The 22,106-nt window shown below is 30.2% G+C and overlaps 2 protein-coding genes across 3 annotated transcripts; both read left to right on the top strand.

The window, feature by feature from the left end:
• The first annotated feature begins 10,183 nt into the window (after positions 1-10,183).
• LOC136969900 (tetraspanin-6-like) lies at positions 10,184-14,456 on the top strand. Of its 2 annotated transcripts, XM_067264207.1 has the most exons (7): positions 10,184-10,331; positions 12,018-12,209; positions 12,282-12,356; positions 12,734-12,829; positions 12,896-13,018; positions 14,081-14,182; positions 14,262-14,456. In XM_067264207.1, the coding sequence occupies exons 1-7, from the start codon at positions 10,260-10,262 to the stop codon at positions 14,376-14,378; spliced, it is 777 nt and encodes a 258-aa protein (XP_067120308.1). In that variant the 5' UTR covers positions 10,184-10,259; the 3' UTR covers positions 14,379-14,456. The 2 variants fall into 2 exon arrangements, with proteins under 2 accessions (XP_067120308.1, XP_067120309.1); XM_067264208.1 differs by lacking the exon at positions 12,018-12,209.
• A 2,884-nt stretch (positions 14,457-17,340) lies between these two features.
• LOC136969901 (tetraspanin-9-like) lies at positions 17,341-20,746 on the top strand. Its single transcript, XM_067264209.1, has 7 exons — positions 17,341-17,511; positions 17,925-18,113; positions 18,190-18,264; positions 18,392-18,487; positions 18,551-18,670; positions 18,755-18,856; positions 20,586-20,746. Exons 1-7 carry the CDS (start codon positions 17,446-17,448, stop codon positions 20,688-20,690), a joined length of 753 nt encoding a protein of 250 aa, XP_067120310.1. The 5' UTR covers positions 17,341-17,445; the 3' UTR covers positions 20,691-20,746.
• Positions 20,747-22,106: the final 1,360 nt, after the last annotated feature.

Genomic DNA, 22,106 nt, shown 5'->3' on the forward strand with positions numbered 1-22,106 from the left:
TAAAAATTACAGCTCGGAATGACGAAGTCACAATAAATAATTACTCGTTCTATTTTTACTTCCCCGCTCTGTTATAAATAACAGAAGGAAAGTATGGCAATCGGTCAAAAAATAATCCCCCCAAGATTTTTATATTATTGGACTCGGGGGATCTTGAAACGTCGAGAAATGTGAAAAAAAAATTGAAGACTTTTTCTGTATGCATAGATGTTAGTGTATGTGTGTGGGGGACACGATTTTGTTCACCCTCTTTGAAGCTTAATACATCTTGTGCCTTTTTTCGAACGTTTTTAAAATTTTGTAGGGAGGATTAATTATTAGGGGATTAATGCTATTAAATTTTGGTGGTAAAAAGTCGACAGATGGAAGATATAAAAGAAAAGTTTTAATATCTCGAGTGGAGTAAAAATTAATGAGGGTTTAACTGCTTATTAGCATTTACATTTTTTTTTTTTTTTTGTTTTTTTATAAAACCCGTCTCTACCCTCATAATGAAGTTTTTTTGCTATTTTATAATAGTTTCTTTAAAACTTTTTAAAATAAACGTGATAGCACCACAAGGAATTTTGAATGTTGTTGCCTGGAAAGTTACGAAATTCGCTATTGGACTTTTAGACAGGAGAACAAAAGTTAAAAAAAAAATTCTTATGTGAACAGATATCGACATTAATTCTCTTCTTCAGAAGAAAACATATCTCGCCGAGTTTCTTGGTGTTCTTCATTCAAGAGTTCTTGGCGTTCTTCTGTCGTCAGATCAGTTTCAGGTTCCATTATGAGCTCTTCAATGTTCTTCATTTCTCAGATGTGATTTTTGTTATTACTCCTTAAGTTGCTTGAGTCTTCTTGATAATACAGTATCTTTCTTAGATAAGATTGAACTGCGGCCTACTGTAGACCTGTTCGAGCCGTTCTGCTCAGAAACATCAGACATCTTCTGCCCACTCTACCTTTGCTATTATACTCTCACCTTTCGAATATAAAAACCGACGCAAAAACTTAACGAGTGTCCGCCGGACAGTCTCGCGAATACTATAAAAGAATTGTTTCTGTCAGAAAAATAAAAGGCTGGAATTACAAGGGAGAGTTTCAAAGTTCGGAGGAATACTATCGACGACCGAGTGAGCGTCGATGTCGACGTCTCCCGCGCTCCAAAAAGTTTCGAATTATTGCCCGAAGATGAGGGAAGATCAATCGGTATTCATTATTTTACGTCGCTTTTTCTTGTGTTTGTTCTGTGAGGTGTTCGTTGTCCGAACATAAAAACCTTTCGCGAAAGTGTTCGTTAGCCGATCACCCACTGTACTTGGGCGGGTTCTAATAGCTGAAATCGAAGTAGGAATTATTATACACATCAAAAAAAGATTGAGGTAAGAAGTTTACATATTTACATACAAGTAGTTATGAATAAATTTCTAAATAGTTGTCTTATTGGACATTAATTGGATAAAAGAATTAAATCACAAAAAAGATAAAATCATTCTCGTATTTGAAAAAATTTTTTTTATGTATTTCAAAATAAAATTACATATACATATGTATCACTGTATATATAAACGTGTAATAAAATGTCTATTTTCTATACATTTCTAAACTCTGGACGATCTAAAATCAATTTTTCATACTTAATCTATGGAACTTTGTGGAAAATGTAGGCTACCATAAAACCTAACAATCCATTCCTCCCCTGATTTTATCCCCTTGACACAGGTAAAATAAACATAACAATGATAGGCTAAAATAATCAAATTTTTAATATGGTCTTCATTTTGTTCGTTCTTGTTTTTCGTCCAGGCAGTGCCGAGCTTATCTCCACCTAAAGTTCTGTTTTCAAGTTGAATTAAATTAAAACTTTCAGTAGATTATTGTTATAGTTATATTTGTATAGATAACAGATAGCCTGGACGGTTAAGGTATCAGTCTGCCGTTCTGAACTACTCGGTATCGAATCCGGAAGAGCAATCCAAAGAACTTTTTGGAGGGTGGTATATCCAAGACAGCGGCGCCCGCAGACTGTAAAAAAGAGGGCACAAGATATACAAAAGAGCATCATACATTATGCAAGAAGCTTCAGATTATGATTCAACGTCGGATCAACGTTCTCACAAAGTGGCACTATTTTCAATCGAGGTTTACTTGACCTTTAAAGCATGGAACATTCTTTGTTTTCTAGGCCAAGGACTTTTGGTCAACATACGACGAAGTTGCATGGGACAAATACCTTTCGTTAAAATTTTTAATATATTTACAGAATAGGCTAGAGGTCATGAATTTTCTGTTGTTTGTTGATAATGGAATTTGGGCCTCCAGATTAGGAAAAGAGCAGTCAGACGAAAAGGGGGCACTTGTTCCAATACACGGGACTCCTGATCCCGAATGTGTCAGCTCTTGTCTCTCACTACGCGATTGCTCTGTTGTGGGTCTGCAAAAAATACTCTCTTAGTGACGACATGGCTGAAATTTTTAGTTAAAAATAATTTTGTAAGCATAGAAAATTCAGTAATAATATTTACTTGAATTACAGAGATCAAGTAAAATGTTAGAAATGCAAAATACATTTAATCTTTTATTTTGTTTTTTCTTTTTTTTTGTATCTTAATTTGAGTTACATTTGAATTCATCTTAAGTCAAAATATCTTAATTAAAGCATTGGAATTCGTTTTATTCGAAATTATGATTTATAACTTATCTTAAATCTGAAATTATAAATAATTTGATTCAATTAAAATTTACAGACTTAGCTTTTGCCTTTACAAGGGAGAAACAATAATTCCAAAAACGTTACAAAGCGTAATGTGTCATATATTTCCTATAAAACGTTTCATATTTTATAGGAAATATGAACCTTATACAGTGTAATTTAATCTAAATTATAATAAAAAATAATATAAATTAAATCGACGTTCTAACAATGATTCTTTTAAATGTCAAGAGGTTCAGATTAGACGAATAAATGGTTTTTAATGTATTCCATCATCAAACCGCGAAGAAAACATTTGATATTGATATTATTTGTTTCTTATCCACAATATCATTGATAATTTCATGTTAATCAATCATCATCATCAACTAGCTTTGTAGTTTGTTGCAGTCTTCTCCACCTTCTCCAACTTACTTTATTTTGTTAATTAAGAATTGATCAAAATAATAATATAATTAGTAATCTTAAATATTTTAGTATCATTATTAAATAATTAAATATAATTAAATATTTAGGTGAAAGATAATATTAAAAAGAATATCGTATGATTCGTTTAAGACTTATCCATCAAAGATTGAAACAAAAGACTTTTGGGACCAACTACAAACCTCTGTAAGTTATGAAAAGATAAAATTTATAATTACGAAAAATTGATAATCAATTATATATTAATTATAATTCTTATATATAAATTTTTAAGGAAAAATGTTGCGGAATGATAGGTTATACAGACTGGAATCTTCTGAGGAAAAAAGAATTACTCGAATCTTGTTGTTTTGGAAAAGGTGATAAATGGGATTCATCACCTTTAGGAAATGTAATAATCAAATTATATAATGCTGGGCTGCAATTTTTAATCGTATTTCAATTTACAAAATCTTAGTTAATAGAGACCTCCGGCCTCTAAACTTTTCATTTCCGATCTCGATTTTCATGTATCTGATTCTATTCTTGAGATAAAGGACGAATAGACAAACGAACGAAAATGGGAATCTGCAGATCTGTCATTTGAAAATTGCAGCCCAATTAAAATTTATCTTTAAAGTTTCAATAATTTTAAAATTATTTAAAATAATATTGTAATGTCCACAGAAAAATATTAATATATCGGTTTATGGTTGCTATGATAAAATAATGATTGATGTTAACAGTGGAATCAGATCATTTGAAATTGTAAAAAATATAATTTCTGCTTTTGGAGTAATTATAATTAAGTATTTTTATGAGTAGGGATGTTATTCAAAGACTTTTTATTAAATTTAATATTTTATTTTTTAGATAGAAATTCTCATATTAGAATTTCTTTATATTTGTGTTAATAAAGATGAAGAGGAACGTTCAGCAGGCGATGACTTTTAATGACTTTAAATAGACGATGAAGACACAAGAAATAACGAAGTTCTACAAAGACTGATAACGTTGAAGAATTTAAGAATTGTATTTATATAACTAAATATTTTTAACAAAATGATAAATATTTCTCACAGTTATTTCTATCATATATTGTAATGTTATTTTATTACATAAAACGGTTGTTTGGTAATGAGTTTTACTAGCGCGAAAGTCATTTTAGCCATGCTGTATCATGTACAGGGTTTTAAAAAAAATAAACAAACACGTAATTAAATAAATACTTCGTAATAGACGTACAGCATTACGTAGGAAATTACGTCTAAGTTTGGCCTATGACTTAACATCCCTGGTAAACTTGCTTTAATACCAAAATGCTAAGACCGATATTATTCAATTCAACATGTTGTCAATATGTGTTTAGTGCTTAGAGCACAATTATAAGCTTGATATAGAAATCTTATTTATATAAAATATTAGTCAAAATTTTTAAAAGAAAAGATAAAAAAAGTTAAACAGTAAATACAATAAACTTTCATTCAATGTTCTCTTTCTGATATCAGTTTATATCACCTCAACTGGGCTACATTTCATGGCCTAATTGTAAATCAATTTAATACTGCGAATTCTGCCAGTCATCAGTTTAAATTTCAAGAAAATTTTTATTGAAATTTTCATATTATATATCAAATTTTCAAAAGCAATAAAATGTAATAACAACATTTAAATTTTAAAATTATTACATTGAATCAAACATGCACTAGAATAATTTTTTTCAAGTAAAATAATTACTGATTTTTTATATAAGATTTTAAATATTCCTCTTACAAATAATTTTAATATAATTTGTGTCTTTGAATATCTTTAAGAGGAATGAGTTAATAAGGGAAGATGAAATCAGGGGAGGAGGCGAGGTGTCCAGGTTTCGTGGTATGTGCTCGTAAATATCGCGTTTATAGAAAAATTATTAGAATTGGTTTGGTTTATTTGGTTACGGCAACACAACACGTGAGCGATTTGCCAAGGATGATGCATCCGCGGAAAACTTTTATGTAAAGCTGGCCCCTATTTAGGTGTTACTAACGCGAAGAAATCCCAGAAACTCTACGTGGCCAGTCCGTTGGCCATACGCAAGCTTACGACCGACTACAGGTGTTCGGTGATTCTATACACTCAGTTACTGGAGGGAACTTCTTGGGCTGCAATTTGAAAAAAAAATTGTAGATCTATAAATTCACACTGTCCTCCGTCCGTCTCTGTTCTTCCTTAAAGAAGTTAGACATGAAAATCGTAAGAGAAAAGGACCAGATTACCTATATATGAACTTCCGATTAGTACCGCACGTCACGTTATTTCAATACAAAAATTTTCCCCGAACGGAGTTAGATACATCACCGGCACGACTCTAGTGCTAACAGGGAAAGTATGATGTACAGGAGCAAAACATTACTACTTTCCACGCAGGCAAGTGCTATGACCTGTCGCAGTAATGGCGTAATGGGGTGTCTATTTTGCGCTATATCATTGTCCCAGTAATTCAGTCAATATAATATATATTTTTTAAAATTATATGTAGTTAATTATTTTGTTACATTTCTTCCAATGGATGGCACTACATGTAAAGCCAGCAATCAAATATAGACAGAAATTAATCGATATATAGAAATCCAATCGAAAATTTGGGATGAAACGTACGACATTATCTAAGGGAGAAGAATTTAAACGTAACTGCCAAGTTTCGTAGCAATTGGTTGAACGGTCTAGGAATGTATAGCGAACAAACAAACATCCTCATATATATATATATTAGTGTATATAAGAAACAATAAATATCAATAAAATAATATTTTAAATAATTTAAATATCACTGTCAACGATTTTATATTAATACATAAATATCAATCAATCAATCAAACAAACATTTATTCGTTATAATAATAAATAATATAACTTAAATTAATAATGCGGTGTTAACATGTTTAATGAATAACACAAAAATTTATAAATTTTATATAACATTACAGGACTTACATTATCATCATATAAACAAAACATATTAAAGTCAATTGTCAAAAAAGTATCCTTTAAATGTTCAGTAAGTTCACAAGATACAAATAGATGATTCTTAACGTTTTCAAAAAATCTATTACATAGTGGACAATTGGAGTAAGCAGATATATTCATTCTACGCCCATTTAATACAATAGTATAATCGTAGTTGTATTATTAAAGATTTAATCTTGTAATTTAAGTTCGATAATAAATAATGTCGAGGGTGTCCATGAGGATGATAGAGAAGTTTCAAAAAAGCTACACTTTTGCTCGATATAAAGAATATCTTGGGCCCAATATTTATCTTTTAATGACTGGAAAAGTTCAAAATCAGGAAAATTCTTAAATCAGAAAATTGAGTATAGTAAGCAATCGAATAACCTAAATCAGACAATAAACGTTCGATTGAAGAAGGCCAAGTTACAACTAAAGAATTATTACTTATTAGTTTCAATTTATTATAGACCAATTTTCTAAGATCAAATTCTGGTAGCGCTAAAATTTTAAACCAATATCTAAAATGGCCGATACTAAACGTATAGCGATTGGCAGTCGACCCAATTCGAATCTAAAACGGGTTCAGGCACAGAACGATTAATATGAAATATCGATCTGATATTTCATATTAATCGTTGCGTTTTCTCTAATTTATCGACAAAAGATGGTTCCCAAATAGGAAACATAAATCCCAAACTTGAGCGTATCAAGGAATCAAACAATCGGAAGTATGACTTAATAGAAGACTGCTTCATTCTAACCATGAGCTTTATTAAATTAGCGAGTTGAAGTTTATATTTCAAAAACAATTTATCTAGGTGAAAAGAAAACGAACCCTGTGGAGTAAACTAAATACACAAATATTTGTAAGACGAGACCACCTTGGGTGTACTATAGATTGCACCCTATGGAATTTTGGGACTTTGAGTATATATTTGAACTGAGGGGACCAAGACGAGTTCAACTGTACCCTACTTTTAGACCAGAGACAAAAAATAAGAAAGTCATCACACTTTTTAAGTTATCATGCTTTTTTAATGCTTTTTGAATGACGGCATCGTAGTTGCTAGTGCCGCCATCCTGCGGTAAAGTCTGCAAATTATGACGTCGGACTACGGTCATCTCCCAGAGGGATAGGTTAGGTTTGTTGGACAAACCGCGATAGCGGCGCGTAGTACTAGCCGACCGCGAGCGATAGCGAGCGTGTCGGCGACTGAGGGGCCTTTGGCCCCGAGGTCGAGGAGATCGAGGGTGTGCGAAAAGGACTTAACTTCAACTGCAGACGATCAGTGTGCTCGTGGATCAATATCTGCCTCTGTTAAAGGTATATATGGCCGACTTGCCGGACTGCCTGTTAAACACGCGATAGCCTTAGTGGAGAGAGCGATGCGACTCCCGACCATCGCGCGATCGCCGGGAAAAAGTATGATAACTTTTTTATTTTTCGCCTCCGGTCCAAAAGTAGCGTATCGTTGAACTCATCTCGGTCCCCTGAGTTCAAATATATACTCAAAGTCCCGAAATTCCATTGGGTGCAATCTATAGTATCCCCACGACCTCTAACTCAGAGTTAGGTAAACAAAATTTATTAACCTTTTCCAACCTGCCCCATTTCGAAAAACCATTACTTTAGATTTAGCCTCATTGCTAAGTAGTTTGTTAGACTTACAATAATCCTGTAAAAGGTTAAGTTTCCTCTGAAGGCCAACAGGTGAATACGAAAATATTACAATATCATCGGCAAACAAAAGACAGTTCAGTTCTTCCTCCGGTGATATAGATATACCCATAGTATTATTATGACTATGAAAAAACCCCGGGAAATCTGTTAACAAATAAGTTAAATAAAATAGGACTAAGTGGTTCACCTTGTGGAAGACCTTTATTAGCAATTACCGCTTCTGAAACAACGATTAAAAGGTCTCTATACATAACAAGTTTCTGTAGGCGATTCCTTACTAAGAGGAAGAGATTCAAACCTGAAAGCAATAGAAACTGGGAGATGGTCGGAATTAAATTTATTCAAAACCTTAAAGTCCTCTATATTATCGACTAATTCAGAGTTTATAGCTATCAAATCAATAACTGATGCACCCAAAGAGGAAATAAACGTGAAATTAGCAGGAAAATCATTAACAAAAACGACCATTTAAAAGAATCAAACCAAAAGATTTAACTAAGTTCAAAAAATTCCTTCCTCTGTAGTTAAACATCATATCTTTAGACTTTCTAATGTTATAAAAATTTAAATTAGAACCTGTGTATAATGTATCTATTTCAGAAGCAATTCTAGCATTAGAATCACCGAGAATCAAGATGTCATCGTCGTTTTTAAAATCAAGAATCAACCTATCAAGATAATCAATGAATCATGTTTATTGGTAGAAATATAAATCAAGACGATTAAAAGTCTAGAACGATCATTAAACGAAAGTTTATCGAATGTAAGTTTAGCGATAATTATCGGAGAGATGACAAATTTCCAACTTACACATTTCCGAGAAACTACTAAGAACAAACCATCAGATGGTCTTCCAGGTTCCTCAGGTTTGCGAGCTAAAGATTCAGTAAAATAAAACTGAGGATCTAACGTTGAAAGAAGCGTTTTCATCGAAGATGTCATCCATGATTCAGTTATACCAATAATATATGAAAAGACAAAATCAACAAAACTCGTATCAGCAAAATTAGTATATAGTAAACCTTGACTATTCCAAGATAAAACCTTTAGCGTAAAAAGATCTTCTGAGCAAGGGATAACAGGTAATTTTTTTAATTTTCATCCCTTTGACGATTCACCAACTTTCCTGAAAATAAAAAAGGTACAATCTTCATCGGTTGTTATTCAGTAGGTCAAACGTAAAATTATCTCCATCAATTGTTAAACAGTTAGCTCTCGCGAACACAGATTTACCTGTCGCCTTAGCCTCTCGATAAAAAGAAATAAGATTTCTTTTTCTAATTTTCGATCTCCAATGTAAATTGTCAAAAAACTTTACCCTAGAACACTTTTCCCTCATTCGGAATTTATGTACTGTACATATCGGTAAAGGTATCGGCTGTACAGTACATATCGGTACAGTTTTTTATCAAGTTCAACCACCACCAAATTATTTTTTGAAACTATTTTAAGATCTTTCACCAAAATAGAATCGCCATTGGGTCTTTTAACAGATGACATAATGTCGGAAACCAAGGATAGAACTTCAGACGAATTTCCCTCCAATCCAGCGATAACAATTTTATTTCTCTGACGTTCATTAGACGATAAATCTAAGAGATATTAAAAATAGGAAGTCTGATTAGTATAAGACACATTTAAATTAGGTAGTTCTTCCACCTTCTTCTCCACATTTGATGATGTTCAAAGTCTTTATGTAAATTTGCCAGCCATTCGAATTTAGTAGCTAAATCTTCGAGTTTAGTCAAAATGGTGTCAAATTTCTCTTCCAAAAAAGAAAATAAATTTTGAAGTACATTAGCAGACGAAGCCAATAGAGGAAAAAAAAAATTCGAGTCGTTGGGATTTTAGAGCTGGTTCGCTAGGAGATCTTTGTCGTTTTCCGAAAGACGATATGGACGACTTTGAAGGAGGGAAGGAAGGAAGAGTGCGAGACATCGGGGATTAGATTCGATGCCACCAATTAGTAATAAAGCACGCAGTAATAAATATATGTCAAAAATTTTAGTAAAACTGAAGTAAAGATACACACAAAATTTGATACAAAGCGTTAGAGTTCATTACGACAAATTGACTCAAAAAACTCACCAACACTGACGAACACAGATTATGTATCTATGGTGAGCGGTCCCCATAGATATATAATCTTAATAAATAATTATGACGTAATTTCGAATTCAAAAAATCTTCAGTTTTAAATGCTTCGCTTTGTTCTACAAACGTCAGGAAAGTTGAAAAAATGTTCTTTAGTTAATATTTCACTAAATGGTAGTTAATTCATGGGTCTATTTATTTTATTTTATTTTTATTGACGTTGTCTTTTCTATTTAAAAGTCAGAATTAAATTATTTTCTAAATGTCAGTTTCTTAATATATTATTTTTAGTTGCAGTTTTATCGCTCGGATCAAAACATTGAGTAAAAACGTTAATAATTAATAAGTTAAGAAATTCCGAAAGAATTAAAAAGACAATTCATCAACATGGGAAAAGGAGAACAAGAAGCAGTTTTGATTTCTGATTCTCTCCTTTATTTTTTTAATGGTCTACATTTTGTAAGTTAATTCAAATAATCTACTTAAAATAATTTTAAAGAACGAAATTGTAATGTTTTTAAAACTTATCATTTTACAGACCACAATAGAAATCGAATAGTTTAAAAAATTTTGAATTTGAAATTTTAATTATATTTTTCGAACAATATTTATTAATTAACAATTTCAGTGTACGTTTTTATAATAAGAACGTGCTGATGTGCTGGAATCTAAACAACAGAAATACAGCGGCAGTAAGCAATAAAATAGAACAGAACAAAAACTTCGAAAATTCAAATATTACGATTTCATTTTTCTGAAATTTTCTTGCAAAAATGTCGGAAATTTCAAATAAATTAAAAACTTTAATACCAAACGATCTACCGGATGTTTTAATTGGGTTATATTAAGGCTAATTAATAAGAAATTTGGCTAGAGATAGGCTTAACCGCCTATCTCTAGCCAAAGCTATCTCTAGCTGTCTCTAGAGGTTAAGCCGCCATCGAATGCTAAATTTAATAAGTAGAAATAAATTAATTTTTACTTTCAATTTAGAATATTATGAAACCACGAGCGGGACTCGAACCCGCAACTCCTTATGCTGAAGATGCGTTGTCAGTTACGCTTTCAGAGCTATTAAGTAATATGGAATGGACTGAGGTCTGAGAAGTGTAAGAGGGATGGCATTTTGTAATGAAAAAATACAGTGAAAGTTTTGCACATGCTAAAGGATACAACATAACTTGTACATATTTCAGTTAGTGTGTGGCTGTCATACACCTGGAGAAACGTTAAACAGTGTATACCTCGTAATAAACATGAAATTATTTTCCTTCACGTAAATAGACTAATAAACATCGGTCCTATTCTTGTTCTGAGAAAGATTTACTCCCTAATAATTTATACTTTTGCATAATTTAAGTAAGGAATTGTTCTAATTTCCATTTGAAAATTTGTAATATATTTAAATTGCATATAACGTCCTCCTAAGTAGTGCCACCCTCATAAAGCACCAATGAATATTCGTGGATTTCCATATTGCTCTTCTCTATAAATATTAGAGAACCATTCAGTACTGTGAATTACCGAATGAATGATTATATTGTAGACGACATTGTTATTACCAAATCACGACACATTGAAACTCCGTAACTCAAAATTGTATGTGAATCTACAGTAATTACTACATAAAAAATCTTATCGCTTGAGATACTTCGCTTTAACGATATACAGTATTTAGTACCAATTGCAGAGGCGAATAAACTACGCTAAATCGAAGTTTGATTATATTTGTATTTTGTAAAAATAATTCATTGTGTTTTAATAATAATGTGAATTGTTGCTAAACGGAAATTATTTTTATGCAAAATTTAATGATAAAAGAAAATTTATAAAGTTTTAAAGTATAGAAATGCTAAATATTTTTTAAACAGGCTTGCAATATATCGTGTGATCGTAATTAAAGTATTTTTACTTTCCCGGCTGTTATACATGGCAGAGAGAAAGTATGGCGACCGGTCAAAAAAATAATTTCTGTATGTAAACATTACTTAAAAATTAGAAAAGTAAACGTGTATAGAAGCAATATTAATAAGATTCACGAACAACTGAAATACAATAAAAGTACATTAATTTATTAATTATTTTCTCATAGAAACAAAGGAGACAATATCATTATTTTCATGAAAATAATTATATTTAACACAGATCGGAGGTTCTGGTTTATTGGTTATTGGATACATGACGATGGTTTTCCTGTCGAAAAACTATATTTTTGACGAAGACATAAAAACAGACCTTATAGCAATATTTATTATGATAATCGGTGGTGCAATTGTTGTGTTTACTGCTTTTTCTTTCTTTGCTGTATATACAAATAATTTATTAATTATGCGAATGGTAAATATATATTTTACTGTACAGTAAACCTATTTTATTTATTTATTTTTTAATCTTAATTATATTTAAAAGTGCTGCGTTGTTCTTGGGTGGATATTGATCGTGCAACTAGAAGCAGGAATTATTTTATATATAAAAAAGAATGAGGCAAGTATTGTAAATTACAGTATTTTGTATTATATGATATATATATGAAGATTTATAGTTATTGTTTATATCTACACTATAAAAACAATAAATAAACGTACATTACAGAATAGTAATCAATCATAATTTTATGTGATTTTATTCTTTTATACTATTCTCTATACAATAATTCTAGAAAAATATTTTCAAATGCATTAATATAGATACAAAAATAATCTCTGAAGGAGGTCTTAAGCTTCTTCAGTATACACATTAATAATGAACAAATTGCATAGTATAAATTCAGTAATGTCAGATGACAAAATTATATTTTAAAGTAATATATATCCCATATTTTGATTAATAAATATGTTCATAAAATATTTTTCAATATTTAGGCAAAGAATCTAATTAAAGCGAATATGTTTTATTCTTTCAAAACTTACTCGTCAAACAATACTAATCGAATATTATGGGACAAGTTACATAAAAACGTGAGTTGTTTTATGAAAACTTTTGCTGTATTACAATATAAATTTAATTAATAAATAAATTTTCAGAAAGAATGTTGCGCAGTTACTGGTTACTTCGATTGGATTTCTCATTCTGGAAATATAGAATTACCTAAAAGTTGTTGTAAATTTCAAAGCTTGGATAAATGTATTGCGTCAATGTCACAGCAAGTAAATTTATTTCCTAACTTCTATCAGTAAGCCCGCTTTTTACGACCTAATCAATTTTTGGTAACTCGTCGTAAAGTGAACATTTAGCTGGATGCCATAAAATTGTGATTATGTTCTTGGAAATATACGCTAAAATCTCTCTGTAACGATATTTAGGGAAACGAGAAATGTAGAGAGATTTATTCTTATAGTGAGAATTTTTAAAGTATTCCCTTCCTCGGGAAAAAAGGACCTAAAATTAAACTAATTCTAAAATATAATGCCTTAAGACCAATGCTCTTTGTACTTATTTTAATAAGTGTAACTTGCAATACTAAGACATTCCTAAGAGAACTTCATTATGTTAAATAAGTTTAACTTAACAAAGTTCCCCAGAAAATTACATAAGGACGTCTTTTGCAAATTACACAGTTTTGCTCAAAAGCCCACATTTCAGCTAAATAAAATAAAAAATAATAATTAATTTGAAGTGCTAAACAAAAAACGAGGTGCTAAAATACCAAAAACACGCCAAATCTGGCAACCGTGCTCTCATCTGTACTAATTGCAGGTAATGTTCGTGAAGAATCTGCGTATTACGAGAGTAGTACATTTTAATTCCAAAAAACGATCGCTAAATTAAACTTAATTAGCATTTAATTTACAGCATTATTACCGTCGTGGAGAAAGAAAAACACGGTATTCTAGGAATAAATAAATAAATAAATAAATAAATAAATAAATAAATGTATCGCTAAACAGAGATTATCACATTAGAGAATATCCTTCAAGCGGGAGAAGTTTTACATTAAGATAATATGAATTGCTTAGGAAACTATATTTCTTATTGTTATGACAAGATTTGTCGTTAAATCGATAATCACTGCAGTTTGAATTCAAGCTTATTGTAGTGGTGGCCACGAAAATAGAATTTAACACAGTCGTAATAGAAAAGTTATAACTACAGTAAATGAAACTTAAAAGTGGAGGTATAAAGAGGTCTTAAATTTGGGTTTACTAAATCTAGAATTACAGTATATGATTATGATATTTTCTTAAAAACTTGTTTCTTATTTTTCCTAGGAAACAATATTTGAAACAGGATGTTATGATAAAATTATGATGGATGTAAACTATAGAATCAAGTTATTTGAAATAAATAATTCTACTGTTGTTGTAATAGGAGTAACTATCAGTATTTTTTCTCCAACTACTTTTTGAAATATTTATAAAATTACTTACTTAAAATAACATTTTTATACAGCTAGAAAGCATATTATTTGGACTTCTTTATGTTCGAATTAAAAATAATATGCCACCAGAAGAAAGAAGCGAATCGTTCGAAACCGAGGAGGAAGAAAGTTCGGAATCTGAAGGATAAAAAGGATAAAATAATCATTAAATTCGAATGAAAATATATTTAATGAGAATAAAAATGAAATTAATTGATTTTATAGGAATGTAATTAAATATTTTTTTAGTTTTAGCTTACCATTTATTTTAAAGATTATATTAATATTTAAATAAATATGAATTTTGAATAATCCATGCGATCATTTTTATGAGCATATTAAATTGCATGTTGAAGTGGCTATGTTTGGAATAGTCAAGAGGTGTTATAGATAAAAACCAAAAAGAATTATTTATTATTGACATAATTTCAATAATCTATTGATTATAGGTGTAACTAGAAGAGACATAAAGAGACATAGCCCTATAGAGCTATATCTCTTTATGCCTCTTCCGGTTACGTCTCTAATCACATTAATGTTAATTAACTGCGCTATATCCCCAGTTAAGTAACAGTAATGACGTCGAGAGGGTATTGAAGTTTATCAAGTTTGACATTTTTTCGGCATTTAATTCTTGACACATTAATAAGTGTCGTCAAACTGTTATAGAGGAAAGCAGAGCTGCTTGAAAAAAGTGAACTAATTGTGCTCGCTAAAATTTATTTTTGCTGGCTATTAGAGCTTTTCTACTTTAAAATATCAGTTCGAGTACTTTGCTTGGAAACTGCTTTACTTTTACATCGTGCACACTGCAATATTTCTTATTTCGAGAAAGTTCAGTCTGCAATTCAAGTTGTAACGTTAGGCATTATTAACTTACTACAACAAATAGATAAAGGTACTGTCTACTCTCGTGCAGTTATAAAGAGAAATAGCCATTTTAGTAGCAAATTCGATTATTTTTTTAATTAATAGCTTATAAAAAATAATCCAGGAGAAAATATATTTTTTTAAACAATTGTAGACTAAATACAATAAAAAATTTGATGTCTTCAGGATCACAGTAATACAATTAACATAAGCAGAGTTGACCTTTCTTTTGAAGCTCTTCTCTGCTTACAAATATGTAAATTGATTAAAAGTCCCTCTGGCATCAGATTCTTTTTAAAAATTTTTCAATAAATATTTTTTACAAGATCGCTCACGTGTCGCGTTGCTGAAACGAATAAACCAAATCTTTTCTCCCTGTGAGTACTAAGACGGCCTTTCATAGCAAGGCTTTCATAGGTTCAGACAGGCCCACAATGCAGCCCGGCATATCCGGACAGATAACTCTAAGAAAAATTCCGAGTTTCTCGATCCGTCCGAATTTGATCTCTGATCCCTTCGGAGCGGTTTACTGTCACTGTAACCGCTCGACCCGTCCCATAATTACACTATACTAATACTGTTTAGTTATAAAGTAATAATAATAAGTACTTCGATTTACAGAATACTAACACACATGATAGATCTAAAATAGTGAATAATGTTATATACGATGTAAAGAGTCAATGTAACGAAATTTCGGGCCGTACGCAAAACTCGTGATCCCGTCTCTTGCCATTGAAAAATAATATTTATTCATTATATTCATATAAAAGCATAAAATTTATTATACCATTACACGGCAACTATATTCACTTTGTTCGTTCGTTAACCATTAAATTTAAACACAGTATAAAGAAACTAAGTTTACAAATCGATTTACGAGCTCCTTCAAATCCACTCTAGACGATTGTAATGTCTCGTTTGCCTAGGCCTGATTCCACCTATGTTTTTATGAAAAAATTCGAAAACACCTAGGATAAATAGGATTGAATAATAGTATAGTAAAATCACTAACTGGCTTGAAATATCGCCAAATCTGGCGTTAAATCGACAGGCCTGGCAACATTGGAAACTAAACTTTATCCTCAACAAAGTTAAAACTGCAGCTAAAAAATTATTTTAATAAGTAGCATATGTATATTCAAAATGTTCGTGTTATAACGATTTTTATTCTAACTATTTAGCACTTACTCTTTCCTATCAATTTACAGTCAAATTTAATTTACGACAAAAATTTATACTTTGCCATTAATTAAATTAAAAATGGATAAAATGTAGAAAATACAGTATATTAAGTGTTTTTTCATATACAATACGAATGAATTACCCTTATAATAGTTACTCCATAATTCAGGAGAGAGCGAATAAATACCTGAAAATGCCTCAAGCACCAAACAAGAAAGAGTGCTATGAGTACTCTTCAGGTGTCTATTTGTTGCATATCATATTGCTTGTCAAGGCCGTGATACGATACAGTGCAGCGTGTTGAATTCTCTCTCTGTATCATCATTGCGTAAAAAACAGAAAGTTTCAGCCTTCTAAGTCCGATGACATGAAACCAATGATCATTACAGGCTCCTGAATGTAAAGACAATTAGGAGCCTTTAATGATCGTTGGTTTAATACAGCCATCACCCAAATGCAAAGATTTTAGAGGGTTGCTCCATAAAACCAATGGTGAAGCTAATAAAAGATTTTTTAAATTTTTAAATACATTAAATTTGTTTATTCATTTTTAACATTTTCCGCCTTGTGGGTACTAAGAGTGGGGTGTTCAGCCAGGCCTGTAATATGGGCAGCGGATGATGAAAGATGGGGCTCGACATTTCCGAAACAAACCACACGTGAAAAATTTCCAGGGATTGCTCTCCTGAATTCGATTCCGGATACCCCAGAGCGGTGGGCTGACAACTCGATCACCTGGCTGTCCAATTAGTTATTTTCCATGTCTACTTGTTACCTGATTACTTTCCGTGTTTTTTATTTTTGAAATAAATAAATAATACAGAAATAAATATTTTACTTTCGAATATTATATTTATCATAATTTATTAATTAATTTTATTAAACCTTTTCTGAAATTACTCTTGATTCGATTAAATATTCTGCAATGTTAAATAATTAATTAATTAATTTCATTTTGTTAATATTTAATTCTTTATGTATTAAATAATGATAATTTATGACAATATTGTCTTTTCCGTAATATAAAAATGTATTATTGAGGCGAAAATTATTGTTAATAAAAATGTAATTCAGAAATGAATTATTTATAAGTAATCTCTAAGTTAATATTTAAAAAAAAACAATATTTGTTGCTTAAAAAATTTATAATCTATTTAAAAAATGCCTAGAGAAGCTAAATGTTCAGTTGCTCGATGTGCACTGTATTCTAGCAATGCTCTGATCATGGTAACATTAATTGCCGTTTCTGTCTTAATTATTCATTGATTACAGTAATTTAATTATATAGTAATACATTATAATCACTTAGCATACTATTATGTACTAAATGTAAACAGAATTACCCAACAGTTAACAGAAATAAACTTTAATTTTTAAAATATACGGTAACAATAATTAACTGATTTTTGGATTAGTAGCGGATTCAGTAGCGGATCTATAATACTATGATATTAATGAAGCTAAAGATTTAGGGTTTCTAAACCTGGAGGGGCAGCTTTTTTTGGATGTTATCCTATTATTGCTGGTTGAGAGAGAGATCCCATAGCAGTTCACGCTTCAGGGTATCAAAAAGTAGATCCGCCACTGCCCTATGTAATGGCAATTATTAAAAAAACTAATAATTTTTTTAATAAAAATAGCTCGGAAGTAATGCGCTTGTAGTTGTAGGAATTTTCTTACGAGTGTTTATGATTAACAAAGACACATTTACTAATAAATATATTCGTCTCTTTCCAATAACTATTATTATGTTTGCAATAATAATTTCTGTTCTGGCTCTTGTTTCTTCTTGTTCTGCATCGAAACGAAATGCATGTTGCTTAACAACGGTAAAAATTTGTATTTTTAATCAATAATCTTAATTTTATGTACTGTACACTGTATTAAAACTATTAATATTTTTAGTGTTGTATAATAATTGCTTGGATATTAATTACGCAAATTATACTAGGAATAGCTATATCTGAGAAAAAAGAAATGGTAAGATAACATTTTTATATATCTTGAATAGTAAAATTAATATATTATTTATGAACATTTTAAACTTATCAAAATCTTTCCTTTTTTAATAATTATTCATTAATCAATTTATTATTTAATATTTTAGATATATAAACTCATTAAATATAACATGGCAGATTCATTAAAGTATTTCGTACAGAAAAAAACCGTCAAAATAGAGTGGGATATATTAACTATAAGCGTAAGTTACATTTATTTTGAGAGAAATTCCAACGATTAAATCTAACTAAATTAAAAATTTTAGAAAAATTGTTGCGGTGTGGAAAGTTATAAAGATTGGGAATTTCTTTTTGGAGATCATCAGTTACCAGGAGCTTGCTGCTTTGAACCTGGTTTCTATTGTGATATTTCAAGACCAGGAGATGTATACAAACCCATTTCCAAATTTACTTTATAATTTGATGAAATGTTTTTAAGCTATGAAAATTTAATGATCATTTATTTATAGAAAGAAATATTTCAAACTGGATGCTATGAGAAAATAATGTATGAATTCAAATACGGAATATATTTATTCGAGATAATAAATTTGATAGTTTGTATATTCGAGGTAATAACATTGTAATTCTTTATTATTTTTTGAGATATTTAAGAATTTTATACCTTAGAATAATTTATCAAACTCTGAAGTGGTTTGCATATGCATCACGTAGACTATATGGCCGGCCATTACAGCAGGGCTTACCCCGAAATAGGATCGATCAGCATGGATGAGTGTGAAATAGCGTTCTATGGTAAACTATGAGGATCTGCATTCCATAATCTCTCATGACATTAGACTAATATCCTATTTTTCTAAATTCTGAAGAAAATTTAAGTTTTGAATTTTTTCAATGAAATAAAAGTTTCAAAATTAAATTATATATATAGGCCTATTAATATACAGAGCCTCCTACAGAGTAATGATCCGAGACAAAATGCATATTGAAGGCTTTACAGCGAATTAAATCACTATATTATATATTATGTTTAATATAAAATATATATGAAAATACAGGAAATAAACGAAAAAAACATTGTAAAGGGGTCTTACTTCCTGAGGGCCCAGGATAATTTTCTTCTTTTGCCTCTGGGCCTCCTTGTTAACATATTAGCAATATTTTCTAAAATAAAAATCATATAATTTATGTCTAAATTCTAAGAATTGAATTTTTACAGCTAGAAATTACAAAATTTTTTTTATCAGATGTAGTTTAATAATACTGTATTTACAACGGTGATTAATAGAAGATTAAATCAATCTTCAACGTTTTTAATTAGTTATAGTTATATTTTTTTAATCATTCAAACTTTCTTCTATTTTATTGAATTACTCGATAACTTCTTATGCTGGCAATAATAAAGAACAATAAGAAAAGACAGAGGACAGTTCGAACTGTAATCAATGAAAACCAATTTAGATACGACATTAACGAATATACCAATTTAATGAGAGAACTTGACAAGGTCCATTGAAATAGATATTATTTTCTTTTTATGAAAACTACTTATTATCTAAAAATGATGGCGTGATCAAGAATACTCACAATAAGACTTAATATGCCTACCTTTATCGATTTATATATCAATTAGGGGAGAAGTCGGGCAATGACAATGAGTAAGAAACATCTTTCATGTCAAGTTTTGGGTAAATACAAAAATAAGGTGTATGTATTGTGTGCAGTACTCGTTTCTACTCCTAATTTTTATAGTGTATAGCATGTAATAAAAATACATTGGAAGGGAGGACAAATTTTCCGGTGCAAAAATATTGGGGGAACACGTCTCTTCTGTTCCGTGTGGATCGACACCCGTGCATGTTACAGTTAATAAGACGACAGTTTTTCATATAAATAAGTTATTTTGTAGATAATAACATCTATATATATATAGTTAGTACAGTATTAAAAAAATATTTTCACTACAGAAGGCTAAATTTTTCAATATTTTCTTAAGTTAATTTGAAACAATGTTTATTTTTTGCCTTATAAATTTTGCAAAATTCTTATTATTTTCAAAACATAATTAAATTTTATTTATTTAATTTTACTTACACGCTATTGTTCAAATATACGGCTAGTTTTCATAGAACTATTGTTAATATTCGTACAGGTAAATGCATTATACTGATAATTCATAAGTGAAAGCATTCATTCACTACTACAAAAATAAAATAACAAAATTTTTATGTATACAATATGAGTAAAAAAGTAGTTCCTGTATAAAATCATTTAACTGTGGCAAAATAACGCAACTTATTATTAATTCGATTATTTATAAATTGTAATTTTTCTCATCAGCTGGAAAACGTTGTTTATGGAATTTATTATGTTCGTGCTTACGTAATTAATACGGCCATGATGGAAGATAGTTTATCGACTTCATCATCGACTTCTTCAATTTAATGCAATCACCGAAAAAATTTATGTAATCAAATATGTCAATGTGATATTTTCATGAATAAACGGCCACAATTAATAATTTTTTGTTTTTGTTTTTATCTATTAAATCAGTTAAATAAATGATATATCTAGTCTACAAACGTAACTAACTTCCAATATTGTTAAATTTTTTATTTCAGCATACGAATCGAGTAATAAAGAAAAGGTTGGTTTAGTAGGATACGATAACGCAATACACGGGCCATCTGCCAATGGGGGTATCCCCCGCGAAAACTTTCTAAAGAAATGACACCTGTTTAGGTCTGGTATTCGTGAAACCGTGCCAGTAATTGTTTACTAATTTGAACACAAATCATTCATTGTTATTCATTCAGACACTTGGCAAATCTCATCATTAAATTTTATTTAGTTGATAAGTGTTCATCGTATTTGTACACGTATCGGGCAATTCATGCTCCTCCTCTGCCAACTAAAAATAGAAGTTTATAAGTTACAACAATACAAACATATACAGTATATAAAGGTTATGTTTTTTTAAGCATACCTTTAGATTACAGATCACTGAAAGTTAAAACCGTAAAATCTTTCTTTATGAGGTATTTGTATGTTATCTTTATCAATTTTACAATTATTTAAAGTGCAATGATCGTGAAAGGCAGAGTTTATTCTATTGTATTTCAGATCCGCTATATGTTCTTTTAATCTGATTTTTAACTTTCTTTTAGTTTCTCCTATGTAGTATTTATTATCGCTGCAAGTACAAGGAATTTTATATACCACATTCTTAATTTCAGTTGGTGTTTGTTGTTGTTTTTTCTCACAGTTGAGGTGTTTTAGTCTGGTATACATTTTTTGGTATGACGGTGCCAACTTAAAGTTTATGTTCCTCATTTCGTTATCAATTTGTTCGTATAACCCTTTGGTATATGGGAACCCAGTATACTGGCTTCTCGTATATCAAAGGATTAACTTTCTTTTAGTTTCTCCTAAAACTAAGGAGGTTTTTGGGGTTTAAACCTTACACAGATCTGTAATTTAAAGAAATCTGTTTATTTGAAATAACTAGGTATGTAAATTACGGTATTATTATAAAAATTCAATTCAAACGTGAAGAATAATGTATAAAAATTTTTAGATGGCCAAAGTTTTTAGATAACAAGAAGTTGAATGTGTAAAGAGATTTTACGGTTTTAACTTTCAGTGATCTGTAATCTAAAGGTATGTTTAAAAAAAATAACCTTTATATATATGTTTGTATTGTTGTAACTTATAAACTTCTATTTTTAGTTGGCTGAGGAGGGGCATGAATTGCACGAAACGTGTACAAATACGATGAACACGTATCAACTAAATAAAATTTAATGATGAGATTCGCCAAGTGTCTGAATGAATAACAATGAATGATTTGTGTTCAAATTA

The sequence above is a fragment of the Centruroides vittatus genome, unplaced genomic scaffold, assembly GCF_030686945.1.
Source record: "Centruroides vittatus isolate TY-2023 unplaced genomic scaffold, ASM3068694v2 contig_1824, whole genome shotgun sequence".
Lineage (NCBI taxonomy): Eukaryota > Metazoa > Arthropoda > Arachnida > Scorpiones > Buthidae > Centruroides > Centruroides vittatus.

Coding starts and splice junctions, on each gene's coding strand:
- LOC136969900 (XM_067264207.1), top strand. CDS start 10,260: ATGGGAAAAGGAGAACAAGAAGCAGTTTTGATTTCTGATTCTCTCCTT. Junction 10,332..12,017: donor TTTTTAATGGTCTACATTTT/GTAAGTTAATTC, acceptor TATTTAACACAG/ATCGGAGGTTCTGGTTTATT. Junction 13,019..14,080: donor TTGCGTCAATGTCACAGCAA/GTAAATTTATTT, acceptor TATTTTTCCTAG/GAAACAATATTTGAAACAGG.
- LOC136969901 (XM_067264209.1), top strand. CDS start 17,446: ATGCCTAGAGAAGCTAAATGTTCAGTTGCTCGATGTGCACTGTATTCT. Junction 18,488..18,550: donor GGGATATATTAACTATAAGC/GTAAGTTACATT, acceptor TAAAAATTTTAG/AAAAATTGTTGCGGTGTGGA. Junction 18,857..20,585: donor TGATAGTTTGTATATTCGAG/GTAATAACATTG, acceptor TTTTCTCATCAG/CTGGAAAACGTTGTTTATGG.